Genomic DNA, 27,214 nt, shown 5'->3' with positions numbered 1-27,214 from the left:
TTAAGGTGTTCATAAAATTTCATATTCTTAAGTCACTATTCACTTAGTAGATACGGTAACTTATTTTTGTCATGGCTACTGGCCATATCTTGGAGTTTAACATCTGTTGGCTGAAACTGCTACACACTTTTGAAATTCTAAACCCTAATTGCCTAGAATGAAAGCAATATTTTAATTTATATACAGGCATACCTTGGAAATATTGAGGGTTCGGTTCCAGACCTCCAAAATAAAGTGAATATTGCAATAAAGTGAGTCACACAAATTTTTTGGCTTCCGAGTGCATATGAAAGTTATGCTTATACTATACTGTGGTCTGTGTAATAGCATTATGTCTAAAAAAATGTACATATCTTAATTTAAAAAATACTTTATTGCTAAAAAAAAGTGCTAACCATCATCTTACAATGCAGGGTTCAGTTTGTAAAAACTGCAGTTATGTGCAAAGCACAGTAAAGTGAAGGGCAATAAAACCAGGTCTGCCTGTAAGTTTTCTGTTTGGAAGATTTTTATTTCATGTTCCTAAAAGAGTAATGTAGAATTTAAAGAAGGTGATACAAAATTATTAGAAATGTAGAGGAGAAATTATGACTTCTCCTTTGTAATAATATGGTAACTGGGTAACATATTTTAAGCAGTAACTTGCTGTTGGTTTTAATATTTTTTACCTTCCTCCACACTGGCATCCTGCTATGATATCATAGCTATACTTTTTGATTTATTATTGTACAGAGTGTGTCATGCACAGTGGGAACAACCACACCAAGCCAGTGTCGAGAATACATCCTTATTTTCTGTGACATTTTCTAGTTTAAAATGGAGTTGTGGTCGTTAACCATATTTTAATACACTTGAACGAAGAGTTGTAACCCTTTTACTTTCCCGGTGATTTCTTCATGCTCGGTTTCCTTGAATGTCTAGTGGCTTGAGCTTTTCCTTTGCTACAGTTTTTACACTCTATTTTTGTGTTTTCCTTCTCCACACAAAAAATGTCCTAAGACTATTTATTTATATGCAAATATACTCCCAAAGGAACAAAAAGGCACTTTCATTCTTAGAGCTATATGAGGAAAAAAATGATATTCAGATACAAAAATGTGAAATACATTCAGTTTATAACACAAAAATATAATAGAAGGCATTTTTAATGACATACATAGAATTACAAATCTCATTTTTCTTTTGCACTAGGATTAGCTACTGAAAACTTTTTTAACTGCAAAAATCAAAGAACAGTCCAGCTGAAAGGGAGTTACAGCTTATTTGGCATAAAATTGAATTGCTAATTTTTAATTATTTATTGGATTTAAATAATTTATTTTTATTACTTAATCAAAACTACCATCATATACTTGAAAATATGTATTCTCTTCAACATCAGACTTTCCTTTTCTCTTTCAGTCTGTGATCAAAACAGGGCGGCTGCTAGTTAGTCACGAGGCTCCCTTGACGGGCGGCTTTGCCTCTGAGATCAGCTCGACGGTTCAGGTAGAGTAACTTTTTGGCACTGATGTGAGCGTTTGTGCATTTGCATGTGTCTATGCGTTTGTGCATTTGCATGTGTCTATTCCAAGAACAAAATTACTTATCACAATATATAAAAGCATGCACTGTTTAGAAAAGTACATTTTCCCGTCTGACTCCAATTCACTGTCCTTTAGATAATGGTCTAATTACATCTTCTAGAAGAGAAATCTTAAAAGCTGAAAATTCCTTAATAGGAAGAAGGAAGTTTGAAATAATCTTAGTAAACTAATGTCAGTTATGTTTGCTAGGATAAGAGGAAAAGAAAACTCTTAAATTTGAATGGGATATTTCTCTTTTAATAAAACTTATCATGATGAATCTTATCATGAAACGTTTGATTTATAAAATTGATTTAAACAGCCTTCACCTTAGAAAAAATGAATCTGTCAAAAGTCAATAATTTAAATTCAGTAACAAATTTCACAATCAATAATTTAATTCATTAATCTGATTAATCATATGCTATTGGCGACACTTTAGGAATGGTTTAAAAACATTTCTTTTAAAAAAGGGTTCAGTTAAGATGCTGCATATCAGGAAAAAATTCTGCAAACCTCTTTATGGAGGATTTTTACTTAAAACTTTCATTCACATTTATATCATAGATGGGAATAAGATGACTTAAATGTTTCATTTTTCCCAACTTTTTAAATTAAAAATTAAATAACTATATTTTAAATGGAAAGTTTGTATGCATTTTAAATTCAGAGTATCTTTGCAGCTAGCAAACATTTTACTTCTCTTTACTGGTGGTAAGATGATTTTATTGTTAAGATACATATAAATTGAAAATTTCTTTAAGAGTATATGGTTAAAAACTTGATATAAAATTATGATATATGAGCACTAATGATTTCTACCAATAAAATATCTTTAAGTATGAACTGACAATGTTATAAATATTTTAAAATTAGATGAATCAAATTTAAACATAAATATTTTAAAAACTAGATCAAAAGAATTCATAATTATGATAAAAAATTATGCTGTTGTTTTTACATGTGGTATACATTTTTCACTAACAAAATTAAGAAAATACTTGAGTTTTGTAGATTTGTTGTCTTCCTTATTATAGAGACTACAATTTGAAACATATTGCTTATCATTGTGTAACATGAATACCTGGTATTTACCGTGCATTTTATTCATTGAGTAGCCTAATGTAGTATCCCTGTAAAGAAAAAAAAAGGGGGGGCTTGCAAGAATGAATCACTAACACCAAGATGGTATTTCAAGTCAAAGGCAAACTGTAAAGAGAAACTGGGATTTTCTGATTCCTAGTTAATATGTGGTCCACTAAACCCATCTGGCTGTTGCTAATGGAACTTTATCTGACAGCTTTGTTTCATTTTGCCCACTGAATGTCATCTTATTGTTATCTCAAAACTTTCACTTGCATTTAAATGTAAAAGGAAAGTAAATAAACATGGAATTAGAAATTATAACTAAAGTCCACTTTCTCTAGACGTGCTTTTAAAATTTGAATTCCATTGATTACTATAAGCTGCATAGAATGTAACATATTTTTTGGCTTGGAAAAGAATTAGAAAGATTATCTAGCCTAGTGTCTACTGGTCTTGAATAATATGTGGATTCGTGTCAAAGGAAAATTGTCTCTCGGGCTCCAAGAATACATTTGTGAATTCCAGTTTGAGGAACATCATATCATGAGTTAAATATAGTCACAATAAAAAGCTTACACCATCAAGATCATAAACACTGTATCAAAAGCAGATCCTGAAATTATATGATAGTAATCAGTGGTTAAGGTTGTGAAAGAGATTATACAGAATATGGTCATATTTTTTTTCATAATATGAAGACACCAAAACAAAGACCACACCTTATAATACTCAGACTCCCAAAATATGCCCACTGATCCTGGGTGTCTGAGGTCTGAGAAATCCTGACCCAAACCAACTGGATTCCTTTAACAGATGAGTGTTTCTCATTCAAAGTGCTTGTGATTGACCTGATTTTAAAATTAAGTGGAAGATTTGGGACTAGGACAGGAGTCTTGAGTAAATGTTGAGTATGTACATATGCATTCTTTATTCAAAGTTACCCCCACCCCATGAGGAAGATAGAAGTTGGATTCATTATAAGATGTTCTCTGTTTTCCATGTTTAAATCTTTCAACCAACTAACCACAAAATAAATTAAGGAAATAATGTAAAATTTGTAGAGAGGTCTTAGTTTGGTATTTTGAGGAATTAGAATTTAGATTTATTAATATGAGGAAGAATTACAAAACGCTCACAGTTGATTTTGCTTAATTCAGATTTTACTTGTACAAATGGAAAGTGTGGAAAATGAATTTTAACAAAATATAATCAACATTGGATTTCCAAATGTTTGCCTGTGTGGCTTTTATGTATTGACAAGGAAGGAAAAAAAAAGCTAGACACCTTGTTTGTGTTTTGTTTTGTTTTGTGTTTTTGGTTTGTTTGTTTGCTTTTTTGGTAATAATGTTTGCATACAATATAGGGTAATCTGAATAATGCAATCTACTTTTCAGTAATTGTTTCATGCACATATTCCAATAAATGCAGCATACTGTATTGAGCACCTTCTTTACGGAAGGCCTGTATCAAATTATCCAAGTGCCTGGGCTTCTTTAAACTGAAATCACTTAAGTGTGAGGTGCAGCTGCTTTCACCACTTGGAACGGTTCATGTTTCTGTATTTCTTTTTGGTTGTGTATACTTTGTAACGTTGAAGAAGATAAAGCAGGGTTAAGATTTTGAAAGCAATTTTCTGGAAGGGCAGGGAAATGGTACATAGAGAACTTTTCATTGTCCTAAAGAAGTTTGAAATTAGGGGTGAGAATGATCTATACGTTTGAGCACTATGGATTAAAATGCTGAGTTACTCTCATTGTATCAACAAATGTAAATTTTATGTGAAAGTAAGCACACGCAAAAACAATCTGCTCCAAAACCATCGTTTTGTGGAAGGTATTTGATAGCTCTTTGAAAGCTCATGGCTAATCTTACAAAATTGCTCTTAATATTACAATATTTTAAGAGAATGATTATTAACAATAAAACTACTGTTTTAATACATTAAAAACTGAGAGTACCATTTTCTGTTTTGCTCAAATTTTAAATTATTTCCCATATTAAAAATCCTGAAGAGAATACAGCATTTTAGACAGTATTTCTTTAAGTTTATAATTGATATTTTTAGATAGAAAAATTATATCATGCTCTATAAAATAAATATCAAGTAAAGGAACTTTTTTTTTTGCTAGCTATGGGAAGTATTGCTGGCTTTACTATTTATTATTTTTAGTTAGACAGATAAAATATGAGAAGAATGAATATAAAATATGTTCATATTTTATTTATATAACTTTTCAATTTATAGCAGATGGCTCTTCTATCATAAAAGGAGTTCAGTGTACACAAGTATTTTCATGCCCGTTGCCTCTTTTTCATAAACCATTTATTTTATTATTTCAAAAAATATTTATTGTTAGTCTCAGTTTGAAGTAAGTGAAAATCACAAAAGTGATTAGGAGACTATATTAATTACACATAACATTGTAAACTTATATTGATCAATAGCTTCTTCATAAAATTTATATAAAATGCTTAGAAAAATCAAAACCAATCCACTGAATCTGAGAACTGCTTTGCATTCCTATTGGATTAATTTGGAAGCAAACTGGGAGGTGGAACAAGCTGAGTGAGGTCTGTTATATCTGGCTCTCCTCTGGGGAAGATTTCTTGGTCAGTCATCCAAAGCTTCACTTGTCTCTTCCCATCTAATTTTACATTCCCATCTGTTCTCACTTTGGGGTGAGGGAACTTTTTCCTTCTCTCCTTTGACACATACCGAAACTTGGAGAAGAACTTGATTTGTGGAAAAGTGCAGAGACAACAGAGTTTAGCTAATTCATTGACCTCACTGTGGAGTTTGAGCAAAGATTTCGTTGTTTTGGAAAATTATATGACTTAGTTTGATGTGATGTTTGTATTCCTCAGCTTTATGTAACCATAGCTTAAAAAAAAAAAACAAAAATTTTACTGTGCAAAAGAGAATATGTTAACCTCATCCATTTAAATATTTTGCCCAAATTAATTTATATTATAATTCTCCAATGAAGTATTCAAAATAAGCATTATTTATGAATATTAAGACCAAATAATTCCTGGCATTTTAGTAGCTTTAATCAGTGTACTTTCTTTAAGCCTTGTAGAAACCAATCTTTATTTTTAATTTCTAATACATTCCCATAATGATGAACTAAATCTTGACTCTGATAAGCTTGGGATAATAATACAAAAAATGTTTGTTGTTGTTTTTTTTCCTTTCTGGATTCAGTGCTTAATAAGAGTGCCAAAAATTTTAGGGATTGGGGTTGGCTTAAAGGTTTGAATTTTTTTTTTTTTAACACATGGAAGCAATAAGTCTGCAATAAAGAGTCCAATTGGAGAGTATGGTAAATTTCCATACCATTGTTCCATCCTTTCTGTGCAGTCTCTATTCGTAGGATAAGAACTCAGAAATTGTGCATACAGACATATATTTTTAAGGTAATCATATTCTAAAAGTTTGAGAGGGTTTTATAGGGTTTACATTAATCATCGCGTAAAAGGAAACTTTCCTAATTATCAAGTAAAGGAATTTTGCTTTTCTCACTCTTTCATGTTAGAAAGGACTATACAGAAGGATTTTTTTTCTTATAAACTTATTATTACCACCAAATTTACCAGCACTCTGTTTACCAACGTCAATCTGAAGAAGAGGGATAAGGTCTTAAATGGTCTTGAGATTTTTACACTGTGGAAAATATGTTTAAATAAAATTACCATGTTGATAAAGTAGGAGTCATCAGAGGAAGCTATAAGGGCAGTAATTTGGTGAATAGTTTACTGCAATTTAATAATATTATTACTATTTAAAATTTTTTTTTTAATTTTACTAGTGATTCAAAGCATTTGCCAACAACGAAAATAGCGATCAGGAAATGCATACTTGTGTACTATCATCTATCTAGATGGAGCCAAAGCACCAGAAAAGCAGTTCAACGTAGAGTATTCAGATACACGATGATCTTTTTAAAATGGAATTTTGCCCTGAAGCCTGTCAAGTGTTCAGTAAACAGCTTCCACGGCCATAAATATGAACCGAAGACTAAATCTTTCCGGGGATGCATCATGGATAGATGTGCTGTATCACTGTTTGTGGTTAAGCCCATGTTTCACTCTGTGGGTCCTCCCCCTTGCCCTGACCCCACCTTGTCTCCCTCAATGTCTCTCTCTCCTTTGCTCATTAGTGTACAGGTGGCCAGGCTTCTCCCATCAGCACTCTTCTTCCTCTCCCCATTCTCTCCTGGGCAGTCTCAACCATTTGCCCGGCTAGTCTTCAAACCTTCAAATCTGAAACCTTCAAGATTGGCTCTGCCTGTTGGGCCTCAGACTCAGAATTCCAATTTCATGCTAGTTTTGGTAAGGATAAGAAATCTGTGGACTTCGCTTGGGGCACAGTGGTTAAGAATCTGCCTGCCAATGGCAGGTTCAAGCCCTGGTTCGGGAAGATCCCACATGCCGCAGAGCAACTAAGCCCACGCACCACAACAAAGAGTAGCCCCCACTCGCCGCAACTAGAGAAAGCCCACATGCAACAATGAAGACCCAACGCAGCCAAAAATAAATAAATAAATAAGTAAAAATAATAAAACTGTAACTCTATATCCTTAAAAAAAAAGAAATTTGTATGATAAAATGGTTTATGTGGAAGGATTTTAACATGAAACGGGGAGAAAAGGTAGACATCAGCACCTGGATATCTGCCAGTTTCTGGAAATCAGCTTATCTCAAAATGAATTCTGTTTCTCCTCACATCTTTCTGGGCTTCTTAAATTGTCTTCTTATCTTGGCCTCTAACGTCTTATCACTTTACTATCCATTATTTTCTTACAGGACACATCAAATGTTGTCCATCATCTGTTCGAAAACCTCCAATAGATCTTCTCTGGAGTAATAAGATCTTTAGGTCAAGATCCTCAGCTGCCCAAACCGATGTTTCCAATGTTATTTTTCATATCCTTTTATGATTCTAGTATCACAGTGATCACACTGGCCTACTAGACATTTCCTGAATGATAATTAATTTGTACAACCAGCCTTTATTGAATACTCTGGGCATAGCCTTAATTTGGGCCTTTCATTCAAGAAATAGAGTTCTTGTTTTATAGACACTTAAGAGTTCAGTAGAAGAACTAGATGCTAAACAGATAATTATACTGTGGTACATACTAGGATAGAGGAATATTCAGAAGACTGTGGGATTATTCAATACTTGATCACCTAACTCAGATGTGATGGTTGAGTTAACTCTTGGAGGAGTGAAGGTGGGTGAGGATTCAGGCAGAGGGCACAATATAAATAAGGAGGCAGAAAAAAATATATGATATTCTAGGGGTTACAGTGGTTTTGGTATGGTTGAAGAGTAGTATGTGAGGTTTGTAGCATGAGGTAAGTATCAACAGGTAGGTGAGAATTAGATTCTAAAGAATCTTACATGTAATAGCAAGTAATTCGTTTTTGTGTAGAGGAAACTGACAGGACAGAGTAAAGCCAGCTCGCATAGATATAAATTCTAGTTTAAATACATTATTTATGTATTTAAAATACACCTTATAAACTTCCTAGTAAAAAGGTAGTAATACAAACTCAAACAATGGTCACAGTTATCATTATTTAAGGCAAAGGGGTGTAACTAAAGGATTTTAAGTAGGAGGTTAACATAGAAAGATTTACAATTTAGAAAGACCTCTGGCATTTATGTTAAGGATGCATTGGGAGGGGTGAGGCAGGAAGTCACAGAGATTAATTAAGAAACTATTTGAGTAATTTAAGGGTCTTCTGAGCCAAGGACACAGGAGTGGGGTTGGAGAGAAAGGTGAATTATAGAGAGAGAAGGAAGAGTATGAAAGAAAGACTTGCTGACTGATTCAGTAGGAGTCGGGCAGGGAAGGCTTAGCTTGATTTCTAGGTTGGGTGAATTTTGAATGGAGGTACCCTTTCACTGAGTTGGGGACTATCATTGGAAAACGGGTTTAAGCACATCGTCTATGGAAGATGATGAATTAATTTTAGACTTGTAGAATTTGAGGTGGGGATGGAAAATGTGTCTCTGCAGCTCTGGAGAGATTCTAAGGTATAGGAAAAGATTAAGGACTCATCATCTTATAGTGATGGCTGAGGTCATGGATATGGGTGTGATCACACAGGAAAAGGATAGTCTTAAGAAGGGAACTTGGTGAAGAAGGAGTCCTCACCCACATTTACAAGCAAGAGAGGAAGAGCTATAAAGGAGGGTGAGTTGGAATGTCCAGAGAGAAGGAAGAGAGGAAGAGAGAGCCATTACAGAAGACTAGCAGGGAGACTTTTACCATGGAATAGGTGGCCAACAACATTAAACGCATCCACGTTTGTCAGCTAGACTGTTGGTTGTACCTTGAGTATAGCAACCGGAAGACATTGGTGACTTTGGTGAAAGCAAATGCGGCCCCCGTTACATTGGGGCTGGTGAGTGAATGGCGAAGAATTAAAGCAAGAGACGTAGACCACTATTGCAAGAGACGTAGACCACTATTTCAAGAAACGTGACTTTTAACGAAAGGGAGAGGGGAATAAAGTAGTTGGAAATGGGCTCAGTCTCTCAGTGTTATTTGCTCAGCTTGAAATGCCACTTTCTCAGTTTGAAGCCCTCTCTGGCAGTCTCCTTAACTCCCCCGCTCCCTTCACCTCCTCCCCCCATGCCCATCCTCTCCCTTCCACCTCCATCCCATCTAGCAATCAGGTTTTCAGTCTCTCTCAAATCTGCCCTTTGCTTTCTATTCCCCTAATAAACTCTAAATGAACCAGAAAAAAAAAAATAGAAGAAAAGAAAAAGAAAAGAAAACCAAACCACAAAATCTAAAGGAAAAATGTAGACAATAACTGATATTGAGATGGGCAAGCAATTCTTGAGCAAAAAATTAAAAAGCAATAGGATCAATCATATTATCACAGATTAATGTATTTGCCTAAAGTGAAAAATATTTGTGTGACAAAAAACAGGCACAACTGAAAGGAGAATGACAACTGAGAAAGTGTTGGAACATGTGACAAAAAATTGATATGTGTCCTGTATTAAACATTCCTAAATATCAATAAGGAAATTAGTAGCCCCTGTATTTAAAGGTCAGAGGCGGATTGTTTTTAGAACTATTAATGGCTAGTAAACATAAAACTATTTTAGTTTTATGTTTAGTTTTATGTTTAGTTTTAAAACTTTTAAAATTAAAATAGTTTTAAAAATGCAAATTTCAGAATGGGATATCAGTCTTCTTTGTTACCCATAAGAGTGGCACTGCTTAAAAATTTTAGTATTGAGATGGTGCAGGATAAATGTGGAAATTGATTCATCTTTCCAGAAAATCAGTTTGGTAATGTGTATCAAAACTCTGCTTTTGGAGTTACTCACTTTGGAGTTACAAGAATGGATAAGGGCATTCTCCTCCATGCCATTCAATTGATTAATAAAATATTGGAAGCAATATCAGTTACAACAGGAATATAGTTGAATAAATTATAATGAACATTGTGGATTTGTTAAAATCATTAAAAGAATAGTTAACAACATTGTAACATTTGTATGGATGTAATACTAAATGAAAAACTCACTAGGCAAGCCTGCAGGTGTTTTACTTGCCCAACTGTGTGAAAAGAAAAAAAAATTATACATTGATATAGGCATAGGAAAAAAATCTTCAAAACAAGACTTCTGTTGATTTTTATTTTCTTCCTCATAATTTCTTATTTTCTATGTACGTATATCATAATTTATAGTAATTAAGAGCTTTCTTACAATTAGATGTCTCTCCCACATGGCATGGTAAGTCTTTGAGTTCTTCCTAAATTGTTTTAAATAAGAAAGCTCATTTTGCTCATTGAGTTCATTTTTTTAAATTTCATATTTCACAGCGTGTTTCTTAATCATGGACGTTTGAGTTTGGGGCATTGTCATTCATAGTGGTAATACTCAGGTTCGTGATGTGGGATAGTTTTAAAACCAGAGAAACCCCACTGCGTAGATTGGGCCATTCTGCAGGTTAGTTCTATCCCCACTTGTATGGTATATTTGATTCATTGCTCTCATTATAAAAGTGAAAGCACCATAATGTTGGGATATTCAGATTATTTCATTTTGCTGTGTTAAACAGTCAGTGATACTGAGACTAACGTTACTAGTATGTAATGATACTAACATTGGGTCCCCTGCTTATTTTTCTTCCCTCCTTTTGGTATTAGCTTTACGATGGATCGCTATCTATCTTTTCGAAATCTTTCTGGACGTAAGCTAGTCAGAAAAAAGATCAACCGCATTCCATCTCTCTGGGTAATGATAAAGTGCTCAGTTTCTCTCATACAGTCATTCTTTTTCCAGTCAGAAGTAGTCCCCTTTGAATTCAAAGGTGCATTCATACCAGACCTCCTGCACTTTTTTCTCCCTGTTTTGTAACCTCTGGTTAGTATTTTGTTGTGTCCTTTTGGTGGTGTCCCAAGATCACTCCTGTCCATCCCTCTTAAGACCAACTGATCTGCCAGTTGGATGGAAAAAATTAACTCTGCTGGAATGTTTAAAAGTAAATGTGCTCAACTGAAAGGTTATGTTATAAAACTGTAGTCCTAAATCACGAGGTAGATGTTATTTAAAGGAGTATGTGGGTTCTCCAGTAACCTCAGTTTGGAAATAGCCCCTCCACCGAGGGTCCCCGATGCTGCATCTGCAGTAGCTCCGTAACGCAGAGGTTTCCTCCATCACATTATTTTGTCTTCCTGTCCTCCTAGCCCTTGAAATGTCTGCAGGTTTCTCGTTGATTTATTTAGTGTCCTTCTTGCCTCGATAGAAGGCAAGCTTCATGTCTGCTCCTGTAAAGCCTGGTGCCTAAGATCCCCGCCTGGCACTAAGCCGGCACTTGATAAATAATTTCAATGAATTGTTTGCCCCTAGGCATCACTGTTGTTAGCAGTTTCTTTGAAGAGTGACCTTCTTGCTGCCTTACGTTGTATATAGAAATTCCTAGTTACAAAACCTGCTAGACTGGACTGTTGGCCTTTTGTATATCACCACTCCAATTTGTTGTCCCCTAACCCCACCAGAATAATTTGCTTTGTATTTGTTGAGTTAACCTCCGGAAGGAGCACTGATATTATGTGCCGTTGTCTTTCAAATTTCTATTTCGCGTCCTTTTGGCAAAGTGTTATTTCTTTTGAATAACCTAGTGTTGCTTTTTTCCTCCCCATAATTGTCTAGTGAGGCTATAGAAGACATGTACATTTAAATAGTTACCAATGAAGTTTCATAGCATGAACAGACTGTTCAACAAGTAAAATAGGTTCTCAGAAGGAAAGCATTACTTTCTTTTAAAAGTTAGTTTGGGGATTGACATGTACACACTACTATATTTAAAATAGATAACCAACAAGGACCTACTGTATAGCACAGGGAACTCTGCTCAATACTGCATAATAACCTAAATGGGAAAAGAATTTGAAATGGAACAGATACATGTAAATGTATAGCTGAAACACTTTGCTGTACACCTGAAACTAACATATAACATTGTTACTCAACTATACTCCAATATAAAATAAAAATTTTTTTTTAAAGTTAGTGATTTCTATGATATGGTACCTTTAAATTGTGTTTCAGCACCTAAAGAGTTGTAGTTGCCTTTTGAAGCAGTAATTCTTTAATATCTGGTTGTATTCCCAAAGAAAATTATAATTGATTTAAAATATTTCATTTCCTTATTTGGTGTGAAACAGTTTCTCGTATTTAAAAAATCGTTTTGTAATGTACGACCTTGTCTTAATATTTTTCAAACTACAATAAGGTTATTTAAAATTTTGTAAATGAGAGACAGCAGAGCCTGTATCCATGATGTGGCCAATCCTTTTGGCCACCTTGTACAACGTCCTAGGCAAATATGGAGAGCATGTTACATCAGGCAAGAAATTTTAGGCAGGTTTTATCAGCATTGTGTTCACTATCAATAAGGGGCTGGTTGGCCTCCTGGAGATAGCACTAAATTTCTCAGCTACTTTGTCATGCCTCTTGGTGTGCAGTAAAGTTGCTGTTGTTGAAAACTCATTTTATTTTGGTCATCTCAAGTAATTAAATTTATAGCTCCAATTAGTGAACGTGTTGTTAAAAGGCCCATCATCTCTTTCCATGAATGAGTTCATAGCTCGCCAAAACACAGCTGAGTTGAAAATAGACATGAAAATAGAAATTAACTACTGCTAATGAATTTTCTGCTCAATTTGAATCTAAACACTTGTGAAAAATTAAGACAAGTTACAATCAGCACTTAACCACCCAAACAAGCAGTTGAAAAGGAAAGCTATAAGCAGAAATCATCTAGTTTAAAACTGTTTTGATTTTTAAAATCTATCATTGTTAGTGAAAGTGTTCAAGAGGTTGTTTTAATTTGCAGAAATGTCTGAAAAAACTGCATTTGATTGGGGAAGTGTTGAATATTTGATTATTTTCTTTAAAGTCATGTTGAAGAAGGGGCTTTATTTTTAATTCTTGATCCGTTTGAAGAGGCATACCTTTCTGTTTTTAATCCTTGAAAGGATCATAGTTTTATACTGCAGATAGCACCAAGAATCAATTTGTCTTTATCAAAATTATTAGGCGAAAATGATAATTCATGAGTATACTTTTAGGAGCATCTAAATATTTGTGTTTTAAGAAGTGCATTGAGATGATTAACATTTCATAATTCATGTTTATAACATCCACAATGTACTATTGTTTAAAACAAGCTCTGATTATTTTCTCTTTTGATAGGATTAGTTTAACCTCATAATAACTACATTTCTGCATTTCTGTCCTGGTCCAATTTTAAATTCAGAGCTTAGAATACAGATAGTATAAAATACTTGCTATGCCTGTATTATTGAATGCTTCTGGACCAGTCAATCTCAGTTCTCCCTGAGATGGCTTGTATTTTTAAATGTTCTAGCACCATTTTTCTCCTTTATTCTGCTTGTCTTTTAAAAATAGTACCAATGGTTATTTCTATATTAGCAGTTAAGAAAATTGAAATTTAGTCTTACCTTTACAGCTCATTATGGAAGAATCTCCAGCCTCTGCACTCTGATAATAAATTTATGCTTCATTTTTTTAACCATGAACTTTTCTGGGCATAGATTTCTACTGAAGTGTGCGCAGCAGACCCAGCTGAATGTATTTTGTGAATAATATTCCAACATCACACAGTCCTATACTTTATTAAAACCAGCTTTCCTGTGGCAGTTCCAAAAACATAGTTCAGGCACCTTAGAAATAATGAAGTACTATACAAATGTTGATAAAATAGTCTTTTAATATGATGGAATGTTTTATTATGTATGCAGCTGTCAATTTACCTAATAAGTTAAATACAGTATTCATCTTAATAAAACCCATGTACTTTACAAAACTAGGATGTTGGTTCACATTGAGTCCTGGAAGCCACAGGTGAAGCTAAGTCCTCCTGTTGGTGAGGATGCCACCTGGATGCCTTCTTAGCCCTTCAGAGAACCACAGAATCTTTTTTCTCTCCTTTCCTTCCTTCTTGCCTGCCTCCCTCCCTTTCTTTCTTTCTTTCTATTTGCTTTTCCTGATAGTATTCTCTAGTATTCTCCATGCTGGTCTCGCCAAACCCATCGATCTTTGCAGCAAAGCTATGATTCTGCTCTCACCAGGGGCTAACTAAGCATCATTCTAGGTAGTGTGTGCTTACGAAAGCCTTCTCCATCCTAGTCAGCAAGAATCAGAAGTACCCTGTAATACTGGAAGAAGGTGAAAGAATAAGGTTGGATGTAGGCGTATATTTTCTTTTCACATGGTTGATCAAAAGTGATATTTTTAAAAATTATGGAATTACTTAATAGCATTTCTAAAGTGGATCATGTATCAGTACAAAGTGTGTGTGGGCGTCCCACCAAAGGATATATGAATTAACTTTTTTACCAATGGTTTTTTAAAACGGTATCATGGAATAGGGTGTTATATATGAAACTTCTGCCTATGTTGTTAATTTCCTCCAAGGATAGCATAGCTAACAGTAGTTTTAATGATGCTGTTAGAGGATAATTTGCTAAAGTTGAAATGAGGGGGATCATTTTGACACATAATTAAGAAAGACATTCTTTTCCAAATATCAAGTGAAGAAAAAAAACAAGTGGGGTCCATAAAACATTTTAAAATGATTTCTCCTAAGAATAAGCCGGGTTTTCATTTTTTTCCTTCAGAACAAATGTCCTGAGGGGAAGAAAGAAATCCCATCTTGAAATGTTGATTATGCCATTTGAAGAAATTTGCTAAGTACTTGAAAAGTTCATGTAGTATGACTTTTCTTGCTGCTTGCCTTGTTGCTGAAGATTAGGACAAAATATTGCTGTTCACCGATGAAGCACCTTTTAACTAAGAATGTAAAGCAGAGTTATTACTAACATCATCATTGTGTTACTGCTATTAAAAAGGTTCTTTTAGAAGGATGGCTTGGCTCACTTGCTACCTGGGTAATGAATTTGTTTTCCTCGGGGACAAACAGCCTTAAAACAATGTTTTCTGAGAGGATAGAATTCCATGTTATACAAATAGAGATGCTTCCCTTGAGATACTGGGAAGGCTCAGTGGGCTTATCAGGTGACTACTAGTTTGTCGAAAGTCCTTTGCCTAACAAATGTGAAGCCAACAGTCTTTCTGTTGTCTATAACATTTTAAATTGATAACTGTTTCATAGATAAAATCTAAAGTCCTTTGTTATTAGTGAAGGCTTTTATTAGTGAAAGTTTATTGTGTTTTTTGGTGTCACAGGAGTGGAGTATTATCACCCGTAATAATATTGATCTTTTCATGCTGTATGCAAGTCAAGCATTTTAAGTGCGATTTCATATTTCCATTGGTTTTCATGAAGCCCTTGGTCACCTGTACATCAAATAGAGCAGATGTTTGTATTAGGGTACGTTTATCTAAAGAAATGTTCAGTATGTACAGTAAGTGACCATAGAGTTCCAGCTTCCATGTCAGGCTAAGGAGAGGTGAACTGGTAGGGAGATGGGAAATTAGACCCACGCCTGTTGGTCTAATAGCCCCACTGTTAAAATAGTTCTTCTCATTTCCACCAATTCTCATTTCCTATTGTCTGGATAGGAAGCTTGTCAAAGAAACAGAGAAGACTTGAGGTGGTAGTGGAAAAAAGATGGTCATACACTTTATCTTCCTAACTTGGACAGAAGGCATAAACTAGGCATAAATCCTCATTGCTAAGGAATTATTGAATGGCCGATACATATATTTCTAAAATTTTCAACCCCCCTCCCTTTTTTTTTGTGAGGGAGGGGAGTTTCTTGGAGTGTTTGGTTTTTTTTTAAATGATTCCAGTAAGGCATTTTAAATAATATGGTTGCATTTTAAATTTCATTGTGTAGTCTAAAATATTAGCTAAAAACAGTCGTCTTTTCATTGATTCCATGAGCCCTTTAAGGGTTGTATACAGTACAATGTTGAATTTGTCCCTTCGTTAAAAAGGTAAGCCTGCCGTTATATCAGCAGGTGAAGTAATCATCAAATTGCACTGATTAATTGCAAGAAAGATCAAGGAGTGAACAAAACATAGTGATAATAATAAGTTTTGTCAAATAGTGATCATTTGTAATCTTAAGTGATAAATAGCTAACAAATAATTTGTCACTTGGTATAGTTGGTCAGTTCATGCAGCATCTTGTTTTGCTATAGTAGAAAGATTACTTGACTATTTTTAGGGATGACATACTATTCCACATATTACTACTTTTATTGATGGATACTTCTTTTGGGATTTTTCAGGGAAACCATTGGATGCTAAATAACTATCATCAAAAGGGACTTCTGCTGTACACTGTAATTATATTTGCCTTTTTTTTTATTGGAGTATAGTTGCTTTACAATGTTGTGTTAGTTTATACTGTACAGCAAAATGAATCAGCTATATGTATACATATATCCCCTCCTTTTTGGATTTCCTTCCCATTTAGGTCACCACAGAGCATTGAGTAGACTTCCTTGTGCTACTCAAGGAAGAACGGTAGGTTCTCATTAGTTACCTATTTTATACATAGTAGTGTATATATATTTGCTTTTTATAGTCACTCTTTGGTAAAATCATTTAAAGAAGGTTACTTTTCAGATCCATTTAGTAAGGTTCAAAAGATATATTCTAAAATATTAACAGATGTTTTTTTATTTCTTGGTAGAGGGAATATATTATGAATGATTTTCATTTTCTCCTTTATCCTTTTCTCCATTTTCCAAAATTTCCAACTGCTTACTTCCTATCTCAATCGGGCTGTCGAGTAAGTGTCTCAAAGGGGAAGAAAAAAAAGTTCAAACCCACTACTGTTTTCTCAGTGTTCCCTACCTCAGGACAAAAGCCTGGGAAGCCTCATAAAGGCCTGACTTTCTCTTACACCCTGTATTCATTACACCAGGAGGAGCACGACTCTAAAAACAAGTCTCTGACCCGACCATTTAACTTAGTACCTCTGCTACCTCAGTCAAAACCACCACCTTTCTTCTCTGAACTATCACTTTCCTTTCATAAGTGCTTCCTACAGAGTAGCTGGAATGGCCTTTTCAAAGTGCAGATGAGATCATGGCAATTCCTTGTCCCCATGGTGTCCCGTCATCCTTACAATGAAACCCTAACTCCTTATTTTCTAACCCTCTTTGCCCCCTTCATTCTTCTCTATCCTCAGGGACCTTCTTGTTCCTTGAATGAATGTAATTGTGGTCAAAAAAACATGAGGCTAAAATCATGTACTTCTGACCATAGCTTCGAATATCTTACAGAGCAAACAAAAATAGAAAAATTGGTCCAGATAGGACAAAAATGCCCTGGATAAGTGACTGCAGTTTCTTATGGTGGTGGTGTTATTTTTTTTAATCTTCCTCTTAATATCATATTTGAATAACATTTAGAACTTGTGATATAAATATAGCTATGCTGATTTATGTAATTATGAAAGTAGCTAGGAAAAAATTCTCTTTTAGTTTCATAGATAACTGTTACATTTGGTGGCATGTGATTAAAATTTTCCTGTAATTTTAATCACTAACTCAGTAATCATTCAACAGAAATTCAGTATATGATTTTCTTTTTCTTTTTAATTGTTCTATATTGGCTTTTATCTCTTTCAAATGATGATGAGAGTGGTCCTCAATTACATTATATTAATACCGTTGCAAAGGTTATGTTGTAATTGAAGGAGAGGAGAAAGCTAGGAAAGCCAAAGACATAGATACAATCTATAGATGAAGACAGTACAGCCAGAGAAAAAAAACTACAACATCACATACAGGGGATTACACTACAAATGGTGGCTTATTTCTAATCAGAAACAATGAAAGCCAATGAATGGCATTTTTAAAGGACTGGAATTAAAAAAAACCTAACGGGGCTTCCCTGGTGGTGCGGTGGTTGAGAATCCACCTGCCAGTGCAGGGGACACGGGTTTGAGCCCTGGTCCGGGAAGATCCCACATGCCACGGAGCAACTAAGCCCGTGTGCCCTCAATTACTGAGGCTGTGCGCTAGAGCCCGTGAGCCACAACTACTGAGCCTGCGTGCTGCAACTACTAAAGCCTGCGCGCCTAGGCCCCATGCTCCACAACAAGAGAAACCACCACCACGAGAAGCCCATGCACTGCAATGAAGAGTAGCCCCTGCTTGCTTCAACCAGAGCAAGCCCACATGCAGCAATAAAGACCCAACACAGCCAAAAATAAATAAAATAAAATGGAGTACGTTATGTTAAAAAAAAAAAAAACTAACAGCCTGGAAACCTGTATTCAGTCAAACTATCCTTCAAAATAGAGGAAAAATAAAAAATTTTCAGATAAACTAAAAATGAGAGAATTCACTGCTATCAGATCTGTTCTGCAAGAAATAGTAAAGGAAATTCTTCGGGTTGAAAGGAACACTACCAGATGGTAGCTCAAATCCATAACTAAAAACTGTCGAACATACATTCTTTTAGTGCACATAGAATGTTTGCCAAGGTAGACCATATGTTGTGCCATAAACAGCTTTTAATAAGATTTAAGCATTTCAAATTGTTCATAATATGTTGTCTGACCACAACGAAATTAAATTAGACATTAGTAGCATGAAAGACCTAGAAAATAAACACATATTTGGAAATTAAAAATACAATTCTAAGTAATGATAGGTCAAAGAAGAAATAACGAGAAATTATAAAATCTTGTGAAATGAATAATAGTCAACACACAAAATAAAATTTGTGCAGAGCAGCTAAAACAGTGCTTAGAGGAAGATGCATAACTATAAATGCTTATATTAGAAAGAAGAAAAAAAAAAACCTTAAAGCAATGTGCAAAGTTTCCACCTTCAGGTAAGGAAAGAAAAGCAAAATGTACCTATAGTAAGTAGAAGGAAGAAAATAATAAAGATAAGAGCAGAAATCAATAAAATAGAAAAAAAGACAACAGGGCTTCCCTGATGGCGCAGTGGTTGAGAGTCCGCCTGCCAATGCAGGGGACATAGGTTCGTGCCCCGGTCCGGGAAGATCCCATATGCCGCGGAGCGGCTGGGCCCGTGAACCATGGCCGCTGAGCCTGCGCGTCTGGAGCCTGTGCTCCGCAATGGGAGAGGCCACAGCAGTGAGAGGCCCGCGTACCGCAAAAAAAAAAAAAAAAAAAAAAAAAAAAGACAACGGAGGAATTAAAAAACCAAAGAAAAAAGAAAGAGAAAATTGGTGTTTAGGAAAGATTAATAAAGTTGATAACCCCGTATTAAGACTGATCAACAAAAGGAGAGAGAAAACAAAAATCACCAGTATCAGGAATGAAAGTAGGAGTATCATTACAGACCTAATAAGCATCTAGGAGATGTGAGGGAATCCAAAATCCGGATGACTTTACGTATTGGACATTCCTTTGCCTGGGCGGTCTAACAGTGGTGGAAGGCCAAGGAGCAGGGCTTGGGAGGGGTGGGGTAGGGGAGAGAACTCTTCCAGCACCTACTATGTGCTCGTTGCTCTGTGGGGAATTTACACGCCTTCTTTTATTTAATCCTCTCACCCTCTTAATGAAGTATCTGTTATCCTCTTTTTTACAGATTAGATTTAGGCTCAAGAAGGTGACTCATTTTGCCCAAGGCTAGATAGCTGGCAAGCGAAGGAACAGGAAACCACAGCACATCTGTCTCCAGGGCCCATAAGCTCCCTTGACTCTTGTAATGTGTTGTGAATATAGCAATAGTTAATCTCAGGAAACAAAGTACAAAGCCAAGGGGGCACATGAAACTGGATTTCCTGTGTGGGGTGTTACTCAGATTTTGGATGACCATGTTGTTTCTTCTTGTTTATTTATTTAATCCAAAATATAATTGGTCAGGTTTAGGATTCTCAACACCCATTTTCTCTATTTGTGCAATAAAATCCATTTAAATTAAGCTGAAGTTTGTTAAAAAACAAATTGAATGTTAGGAAAACTTTTCTTTTGCCGTAAAAATGAAAGTGCCCCCTCAGCCCTCACCTCGCAGCATGGACATGAACATCATTTTAGTAATTTAAACGTTCATCTTATAACGGAGGCGTAATAGCACTCTGAAAAATAGATTTTCTTTTGTTTTCTTCTAGGAACTGTCATCAGAAAACGGCAATTAAGCTGTTTGCAACTCTTTTTTATCTGATATATTAGAAAAAGGAGGCTCTTTTTTAATGGCTGTTTTCCCCATTGAATCTGGCAAGTAGAATGCAAAATATTTGGGGGCATATTTTAAAATAATGAAAAGAAAAATGGAACACATTTTTGTAGGTATTCTTTTACGGTCTGATTAAGCTTATAGTATTGAAGCATTTATTAGGAGATGAATTAATAGTGGTTCAGTGATCCATCTCAGAAATGCATGGGAAGCTCATGTTGAAAACTCTAGGAGAAAAGTATCTTTGCATGTATGGAAATATATTTCATGTTAATTACATAATTAAAACTATTATACCAAATTATTTTTGAGAACAAACCATAGAGTTTCTTACGAGTTTTGTAAATGTTCTCTTGCGAATGCCAAAAGCTTATTACACACCTTTTTATTTTGCAAAATGTATAGTTCTGTGATCTTGATATAATCAGTGTGAAACATATCGGAGGACTGGGTGTGTGAGATGCCAACTTTTCTGGCAAAGCCATATGTTGTCAAGTAGGTGATAGAAGCATTTTCTGATACAGCTAGCTCAAGGTATGCTTGTTATGTGTCAGTGTAATCCAAAGGAATTTGAATTTTCTAGCTGGTCAGCCTTTGAAAACAACCACCAGTTCTACCATTAACTGCACTTTTATTTTTGTTTCGCTCTAAACTATATTTTGGATTCGTTGTTTTCTTGTTACATTTTAAAGGGAAAAGGAAAAATATTATATGCAGTTGTGCTGAAACAAAATTCTGAAATAAAGTGCAATATGAGCTCTGCTGTGAAACAAACTTTGCAGTGTGAACATATGGAATGAAGCAGCATTTATTGGAAAGCTCAGACCTGTGGTGTGACAGCTCTACTTATGTTTGAGATTCACAAATAGCAGCGCTAGCTTAAATGAGATGATGATGCTTTAAAAGAAAAAGAGGGCAGAATGTGGAGAAAAAGGAACCTTCAAGCACTGTTGGTGGGAATATAAATTGGTGCAGCCACTATAAAAAAAACAGTATGGAGATTCCTCAAAAAATTAAAAATAGAACTATGATTCTGCAATTCCACTCCCAGGTATTTATCCGAAGAAAACAAAAATACTAATTAGAAAAGATATATGCACCCTATGTTTATTGCAGCATTATTCACAATAGTTAAGATATGGAAGTAACCCAAGTGCCTATCAATAGATGAATGGATTAAGAAGATGTGGTACATATGTACAATGAAACATTACCTAGCCATAACAAAGAATGAAATCTTGCCATCTGCGACAACATGGATGGATCTAGAGGGTAGTAGGCCAAGTGAAATAAGTCAGACAGAGAAATGCAAATACTGTATGGTTTCACTTATATGTGGAATCTAAAAAAACAAAACAAATAAACATAAAACAGAAACAGAGTTAGAGATACAGAGAACAAGCAGGCAGTTGCTGGAGGGGAGGGGTATGGGTGGAAGAAAGAAATGGTGAAAGAGATTAAGAGGTATAAACTTCCAGTTGCAAAATAAATGAGTCACAGGTATGAAATATACAGTGTGGGGAATATAGTCAATAACTATATAATATCTGTATCTGTATAATATCTGTACATATAATATGTAACATATCATTAACTGGATTTATCATGGTGATTATTTTGAAATGTATAGTAGTACAAATCACTGTGTTGTGTAACAGGAACTAACATAGTGTTGTAGATCAATTATACTTCAAAAACAAACAAATCTAGAAAAAGAGATCATGTTGGTGGTTACTAGAGACCCGGGGCGGGGGGGAATTGGATGAAGGCAGTCGAAAGGTATAAACTTCCAGTTAAAAGATAAGTACTAGGGATGTAATGTACAACATGATAAATATAATTAACAGTGCTGTATGTTATATATGAAAGTTAAGAGAGTAAATCCTAAGAGTTCTTATCACAAGGAAAACAATTTTTTCTATTTCTTTAATTTTGTATTTATTTGAGATGATGTTTACTAAACTTATGATAATCATTTCACGATGTATGTAAGTCAAATCATTATGCTGTACACCTTAAACTTATACAGTGATATATGTCAATTACATCTAAATAAAATTGGAAGAAAAAAAAAAAAGAGGGCAGAATTTCCAGTGGGGATAGGACTTTATTTTACTAAAACTAGGAAGTAAAATAAAATCATACAGGGAAAAGTCTTCACTATGCTATTACCTGAACTCAAAGGATAATTCTCTTGTATCTTATGGCTTCAGTTAGTGAGATTTACATAATCCTATGTCAAGATCCTCTAGTGTTGAGGTAGGGCTACTGTAATAAATCATGGAGAAAAGAAAGTATTTTTCAAAACTGGCTAAATCCACTTATGAGTTGTAACTAATAATTAGGGTAGAACATATGAAATTTAAAAAAAAATCTTAGAGAATGTCCAACTCAACTTCCCACCTCTGCTCTGATCTCTCTTGATCCCCTTGTAATTTCTTTGCGTGCCCATAAGTCTGCCTCCAGAAAAGTACATGTGGGACAAACAGGCATCTGCATAAAAATCAGGAAGGGTCTTTAGGTCTAGAGCAAGTTAGGAGGAGAATCTACAGAGAGTCAACTCTGCCTGTGCCAAGATCGCTCTTTCAAAAAACTAGTCCGTGATAAACAAGAACAATCAGAGTGTTGTCTCTGTCTCCCCTTCCCCCTCCCTCTGCCGGCCCCCCCCCCCCCCCCACTGCCCGCCGTACCTCCTCCTCTCTCTTATGGAAATAAAAACTCTTCAGATATCCACATCCTTCCTTTGGAAGGTCAGTTCTTCATCCTGTGATTTCGTTCATCTTTTATTTGTGTTACATACATTTTTCAACAATTTGTCAATTCAGTGAGATGTCCATTGCCCATTTCTTTCTTTGTTTTTGTTTAGGAAATTGTGTCAATTCATAAAATAGTGCTATAGACCAATTTTTTCATTATCATGCAGACATTTTAGCTCATTACAGCTATGTCTCTATTTTGTCTTTGCTTTTTATTACACAACTAAAAGGTCCACTTAGGTGACTCTCCAAGAAAATAATTAACAGGAACAGCCTGTCCTAAAAGGAGTGTTCCAGGAATGTTCAAGATTTTTAGTAATTTTTTAAAAATCTTACACATTTCAAGTTTTTAAAAATGTTGGAGCTAAGTCATAAGAATTCAATTACAGGTAATATTGGGCCATTGAAGTCCAAACTAGGTAATTAATTTGAAAGAGATACACTTTTTTTCTAAAGGGTTTTTTTTTTTTTTCCCCTGTAGTTCATTTTAAACCATTTATTGTTGATTTGCTGGTAGGGTAGTCTGTTTAGGGAAAATGGGAACCATGAAAAGTGAAAATGTAGCAAAGGATGTTTGGCCAACATTTATTATGCCAGGCGCCATTCTAAACTCTGCACCTGGGTTATTTCATTTACAATACTATTAACCCAAAACTATAACAAAAACCAACGCTATAAAATAGGAACCACTGTCGTTTCCATTTTTACAGATGAAGGGACTGAGACACAGAGTTGTTTAGCTGCTTGATCAAGATTACACAGCGAGTGGGTAGCGTTGAACTTTGGCCACCTGATTCCATATTGCTAAACTTCCCTAAAATCTGTCTCTGACAGAAAACCAGGTGCTGTATCTTTGGTAAAAGTTGAAAAGCACTTATATTAAATATTTGTGAGCATGTTTATAAGAATTTGGACCCCTGGAATTAGTTGTACAATGGCTTTTTAGTCTGTTTTAATATGTGACTGATACAAGTTTTATTGATAAAAAAATATTATAAAGAATTCCTAGTTTAATAATCCTTTTTGTGGGTAAGCATTATAAAATTATCAAATTATACAACAGCTGATATCATAAATTTTGGCCAGTTTTTTTTTACACAAGTAGGCATTATTTATAGCATCATGTTTGTGATATATATTTTTTTTTCCTTTAAGAACTAGAAGATTTCATTATCTTTTTAAAAGGTTGTAGGTAATCTAAGTTTTCAAATACCAATAAACTTCCATATTACTGATAGGAGAAATTTGGCTAGCAGACTTTCTGGCCTAGTTTACAGTCCTTCAAAGGCAGTATAGATAACTAATTGTTAGATGGTATATCTGTATGCTGTGAGTTCTGAGTATGAAGAGTTTGATCATTAATTTCATGTTCACCTTGTAATGTTATTTCTTAGCATTGGTTAATAATCTTCTTCTGTAAGATAACCAGATCCTCACCTAAAACATAGAAGCAAAACTCAAGGAATCTTTTCTATTTTTAATATCCTTTAAATCTTTTATTTTGCTATGTTCTGGAAGAATGGAAAAGCAATAATTTTTAAATTAACACTAACTATAAAAGAAGTGAAATATATAGCAAGTTCATTGTATACTGTCTCTTTTTTAAAAAAATTGCTTTTACATTCTCAACAAACGTGAACAGAAAGCTACTAGATAATTAAGATTCATTGTGATGATATACTTTGGAACAGAGTGTAGGTTTTTTTATTTTTGTCACGTAGTTGACTCAATTAAAAGTACTCAGTTAAAAATAACAGCATCAAGAAAGCACAACTGACTATTCTGTGCCAAGTACTTTCTAGTCCCTAACTGGTTTCTTTATTTTATTTATTTATTTATTTATTTGGCTGCATCGGGTCTTAGTTGTGGCACACTGGCTTAGTTGCTCTGCGGCATGTGGGATCTTAGTGCCCCACCAGGGATCGAACCCGCGTCCCCTGCATTGGAAGGCCGATTCTTTACCACTGGGCCACCAGGGAAATCCCCGCTAACTGGTTTCCCTGGACTCATTATGTGATTTGAAGTATTTGAACATTTGAAGTATTCACAAAACCTTGAGGAAAATTGTATCTTACTGTATTCGGAGCACTTTGAGATGGTGCGTTGTTTGCCGGTTAAGCAGAGCTTATAACTCAGGCCTCAGGATCGGATGCTGTTACATCCTTAAGCTATAAGTTTCCCTCTAGGCAAGGGAGAAGGGAGTGAGCTCCTTGCTTCAGGTCTGTTTTTACTCTCAGCTTTGTTTTCAACTTCCTGTTGTCCTAACCTCGTTATTGTACCATCTTTATATTTTCTATTAAATGTGTCTATTTCAGTGGGCAGAAGAAATGGTAGACATAGTGGTTCTTAGATTAGTTTGTTTGCCTGGGCTGATATTTTAGGGAAATTGGCTAACTCTGTTTCTACCAACCCCATGATGATGGAGGTTGCAGGAACTTGTAAAATGTCAGAGTGAAAAAATTGGACATGACCTCTTAACAGCTTAGGGAAAATTGGATGCAGTTGAAAACCATCTGTGAATGCTTTTGAGACTGTCACATATTCTTTCTTTAGTATTCCTCCTTGTTCTTCTCAATTAATGAATTCCTCCCCCACTTCCTTTCTCACTCTCTTTCTAAACAGTACTTTCCTCACATTACACCCTCTTGACATTTACTGTTTCTTTCATATGCCTTAAAAAAATATTTTATAGGCCATTTAAGTGTCCTTCTGGGGGCTTCTTAGTTGACGTTGAAAATTCCTTTCAGTTGTGAAGTTGATTATTGAGTTGCTTGGTAGCAGTTTGGGAGCTCAGTGTGACTACTGATTGAATTTATCTTGGTCTTGAAGATAAACAGGTGTCACTTCTCTTAAGACAGCTATTGTTGTCTGAAAATGTTAACTTGAGTACTTTTTAGAAGGCTTGTAGAAAATATAACTTTTATATTCCAAATCCCTTATGGTGTTTTAGAAAATGTAGCAGGCAGTAATTTTTTTCTTCCAAGATTCTAAAGTACTCCTTAAAGTAACAACAGTTCTCTAGTGTGAGGCTTTGACTGGAGGGGGAGTTAATTGGAGGTGTCATGAAGCGATGCTGTGTACATTTTTTTAAAAAATATTTATTTATTTAGGCTGTGCTGGGTCTTAATTGCAGCATGCAGACTCTTAGTTGCGGCATGTGGACTCTTAGTTGCAGTATGCATGTGGGATCTAGTTCCCCGACCAGGGATCGAACCCAGGCCCCCTGCATTGGGAGTGTGGAGTCTTACCCACTGGACCACGAGGGAAGTCCCCTGTGTAAATTTTTAACTTACAAGTTCCTTAATCTATTTGCTCTACCTCACCTCTCTTTTCAGAAATTCAAAGGAAGAAAAGATAGGTTGCCGAAGCACATCTGGCACATACATATATGGATTTATAATCTTTTTTTCTGATTGACATACATGAAAACCTAATGTTTGATTTTAGTTAAGAGTGAGGCATGACTTTACTTGCTGTCATAGTTTTATGCAATTTGACCAACATCTTCCTGAAGTTGGGCTACTAATTTAATGGGACAAAAGTAAAAAAATGGAACCAAACTGAAGATTGTTTCCTATAAACAGAAAGGAATATTGGAAAAAAAAAAGTTTAGAAGTTAATCTATAATTTGCTGAAGATAAGGAAGGCGATGGTAACAATAAGTGATTAATTCAAAAGTCGTTACCCTCCAAAGATCAAGCACTCTAAATACATTTGTGAAAATGTCAAAAAAGTATAAGAAAATAGACATGTCATCAATGTTATGGTACTTTCATTGGTTCTTTACTTATGAGGGGCTTTTGGCAGATCTGATTGTCACTGTTATCTTTGGTGGGGTAGAGGTCAGTTGATCATCTTTCACCATTGCTGCATTTTGGATTTTGGATTTGGGGATCTGATTTAGTGAATTTGCTATACATTTTAATTTGTTCTCTAATGCCCCCCAAAACTTCTGAATTTGATGTTTGTGAATGTCAGTTAATTGTGTACTTCTGATTTTCCTAGAAAAGTAGAAATTATCAAAATTGACATAAGAAGAAAAAAAAACTCACATATTCTTGTAGTATGAAAGAGATTGAGCCAATAGTTCATCTTCCCTTAAAGACAGCATCAGGCCCAATTGATTTTATAGGTAAGTTCTACCAGAGTTCAGTTTTATAGACAAACTC

The 27,214-nt window shown here is 35.0% G+C and overlaps 1 protein-coding gene and 1 long non-coding RNA gene across 7 annotated transcripts in view; one reads left to right on the top strand and one right to left on the bottom strand.

Annotated features, from left to right (window-relative positions):
* BCKDHB (branched chain keto acid dehydrogenase E1 subunit beta) overlaps positions 1 to 27,214 on the top strand; it is a 293,140-nt gene that overhangs the window by 178,973 nt on the left and 86,953 nt on the right. For 3 of the 5 annotated variants that reach the window (XM_067702709.1, XM_067702708.1, XM_067702712.1), the window contains exon 9: positions 1,402 to 1,488. The exons of 1 other annotated variant lie outside the window; for it this stretch is intronic. In XM_067702709.1, coding sequence (XP_067558810.1) covers positions 1,402 to 1,488 — 87 coding nt within the window. Of the gene's footprint in view, positions 1 to 186; positions 252 to 1,401; positions 1,489 to 27,214 lie in introns of all 5 variants that reach the window. One more of the 5 variants, XR_010933848.1, reaches the window with a different exon arrangement.
* Positions 1 to 27,214, bottom strand: part of LOC137204802 (uncharacterized) — a 91,362-nt gene that overhangs the window by 42,889 nt on the left and 21,259 nt on the right. The gene's annotated exons all lie outside the window — the stretch shown is intronic.

The sequence above is a fragment of the Pseudorca crassidens genome, chromosome 13 (assembly GCF_039906515.1).
Source record: "Pseudorca crassidens isolate mPseCra1 chromosome 13, mPseCra1.hap1, whole genome shotgun sequence".
NCBI classification, from domain to species: Eukaryota; Metazoa; Chordata; class Mammalia; order Artiodactyla; family Delphinidae; genus Pseudorca; species Pseudorca crassidens.
Note: the sequence above shows the minus strand (reverse complement) of the source record. Positions and strands in the feature narration are given on the sequence as shown.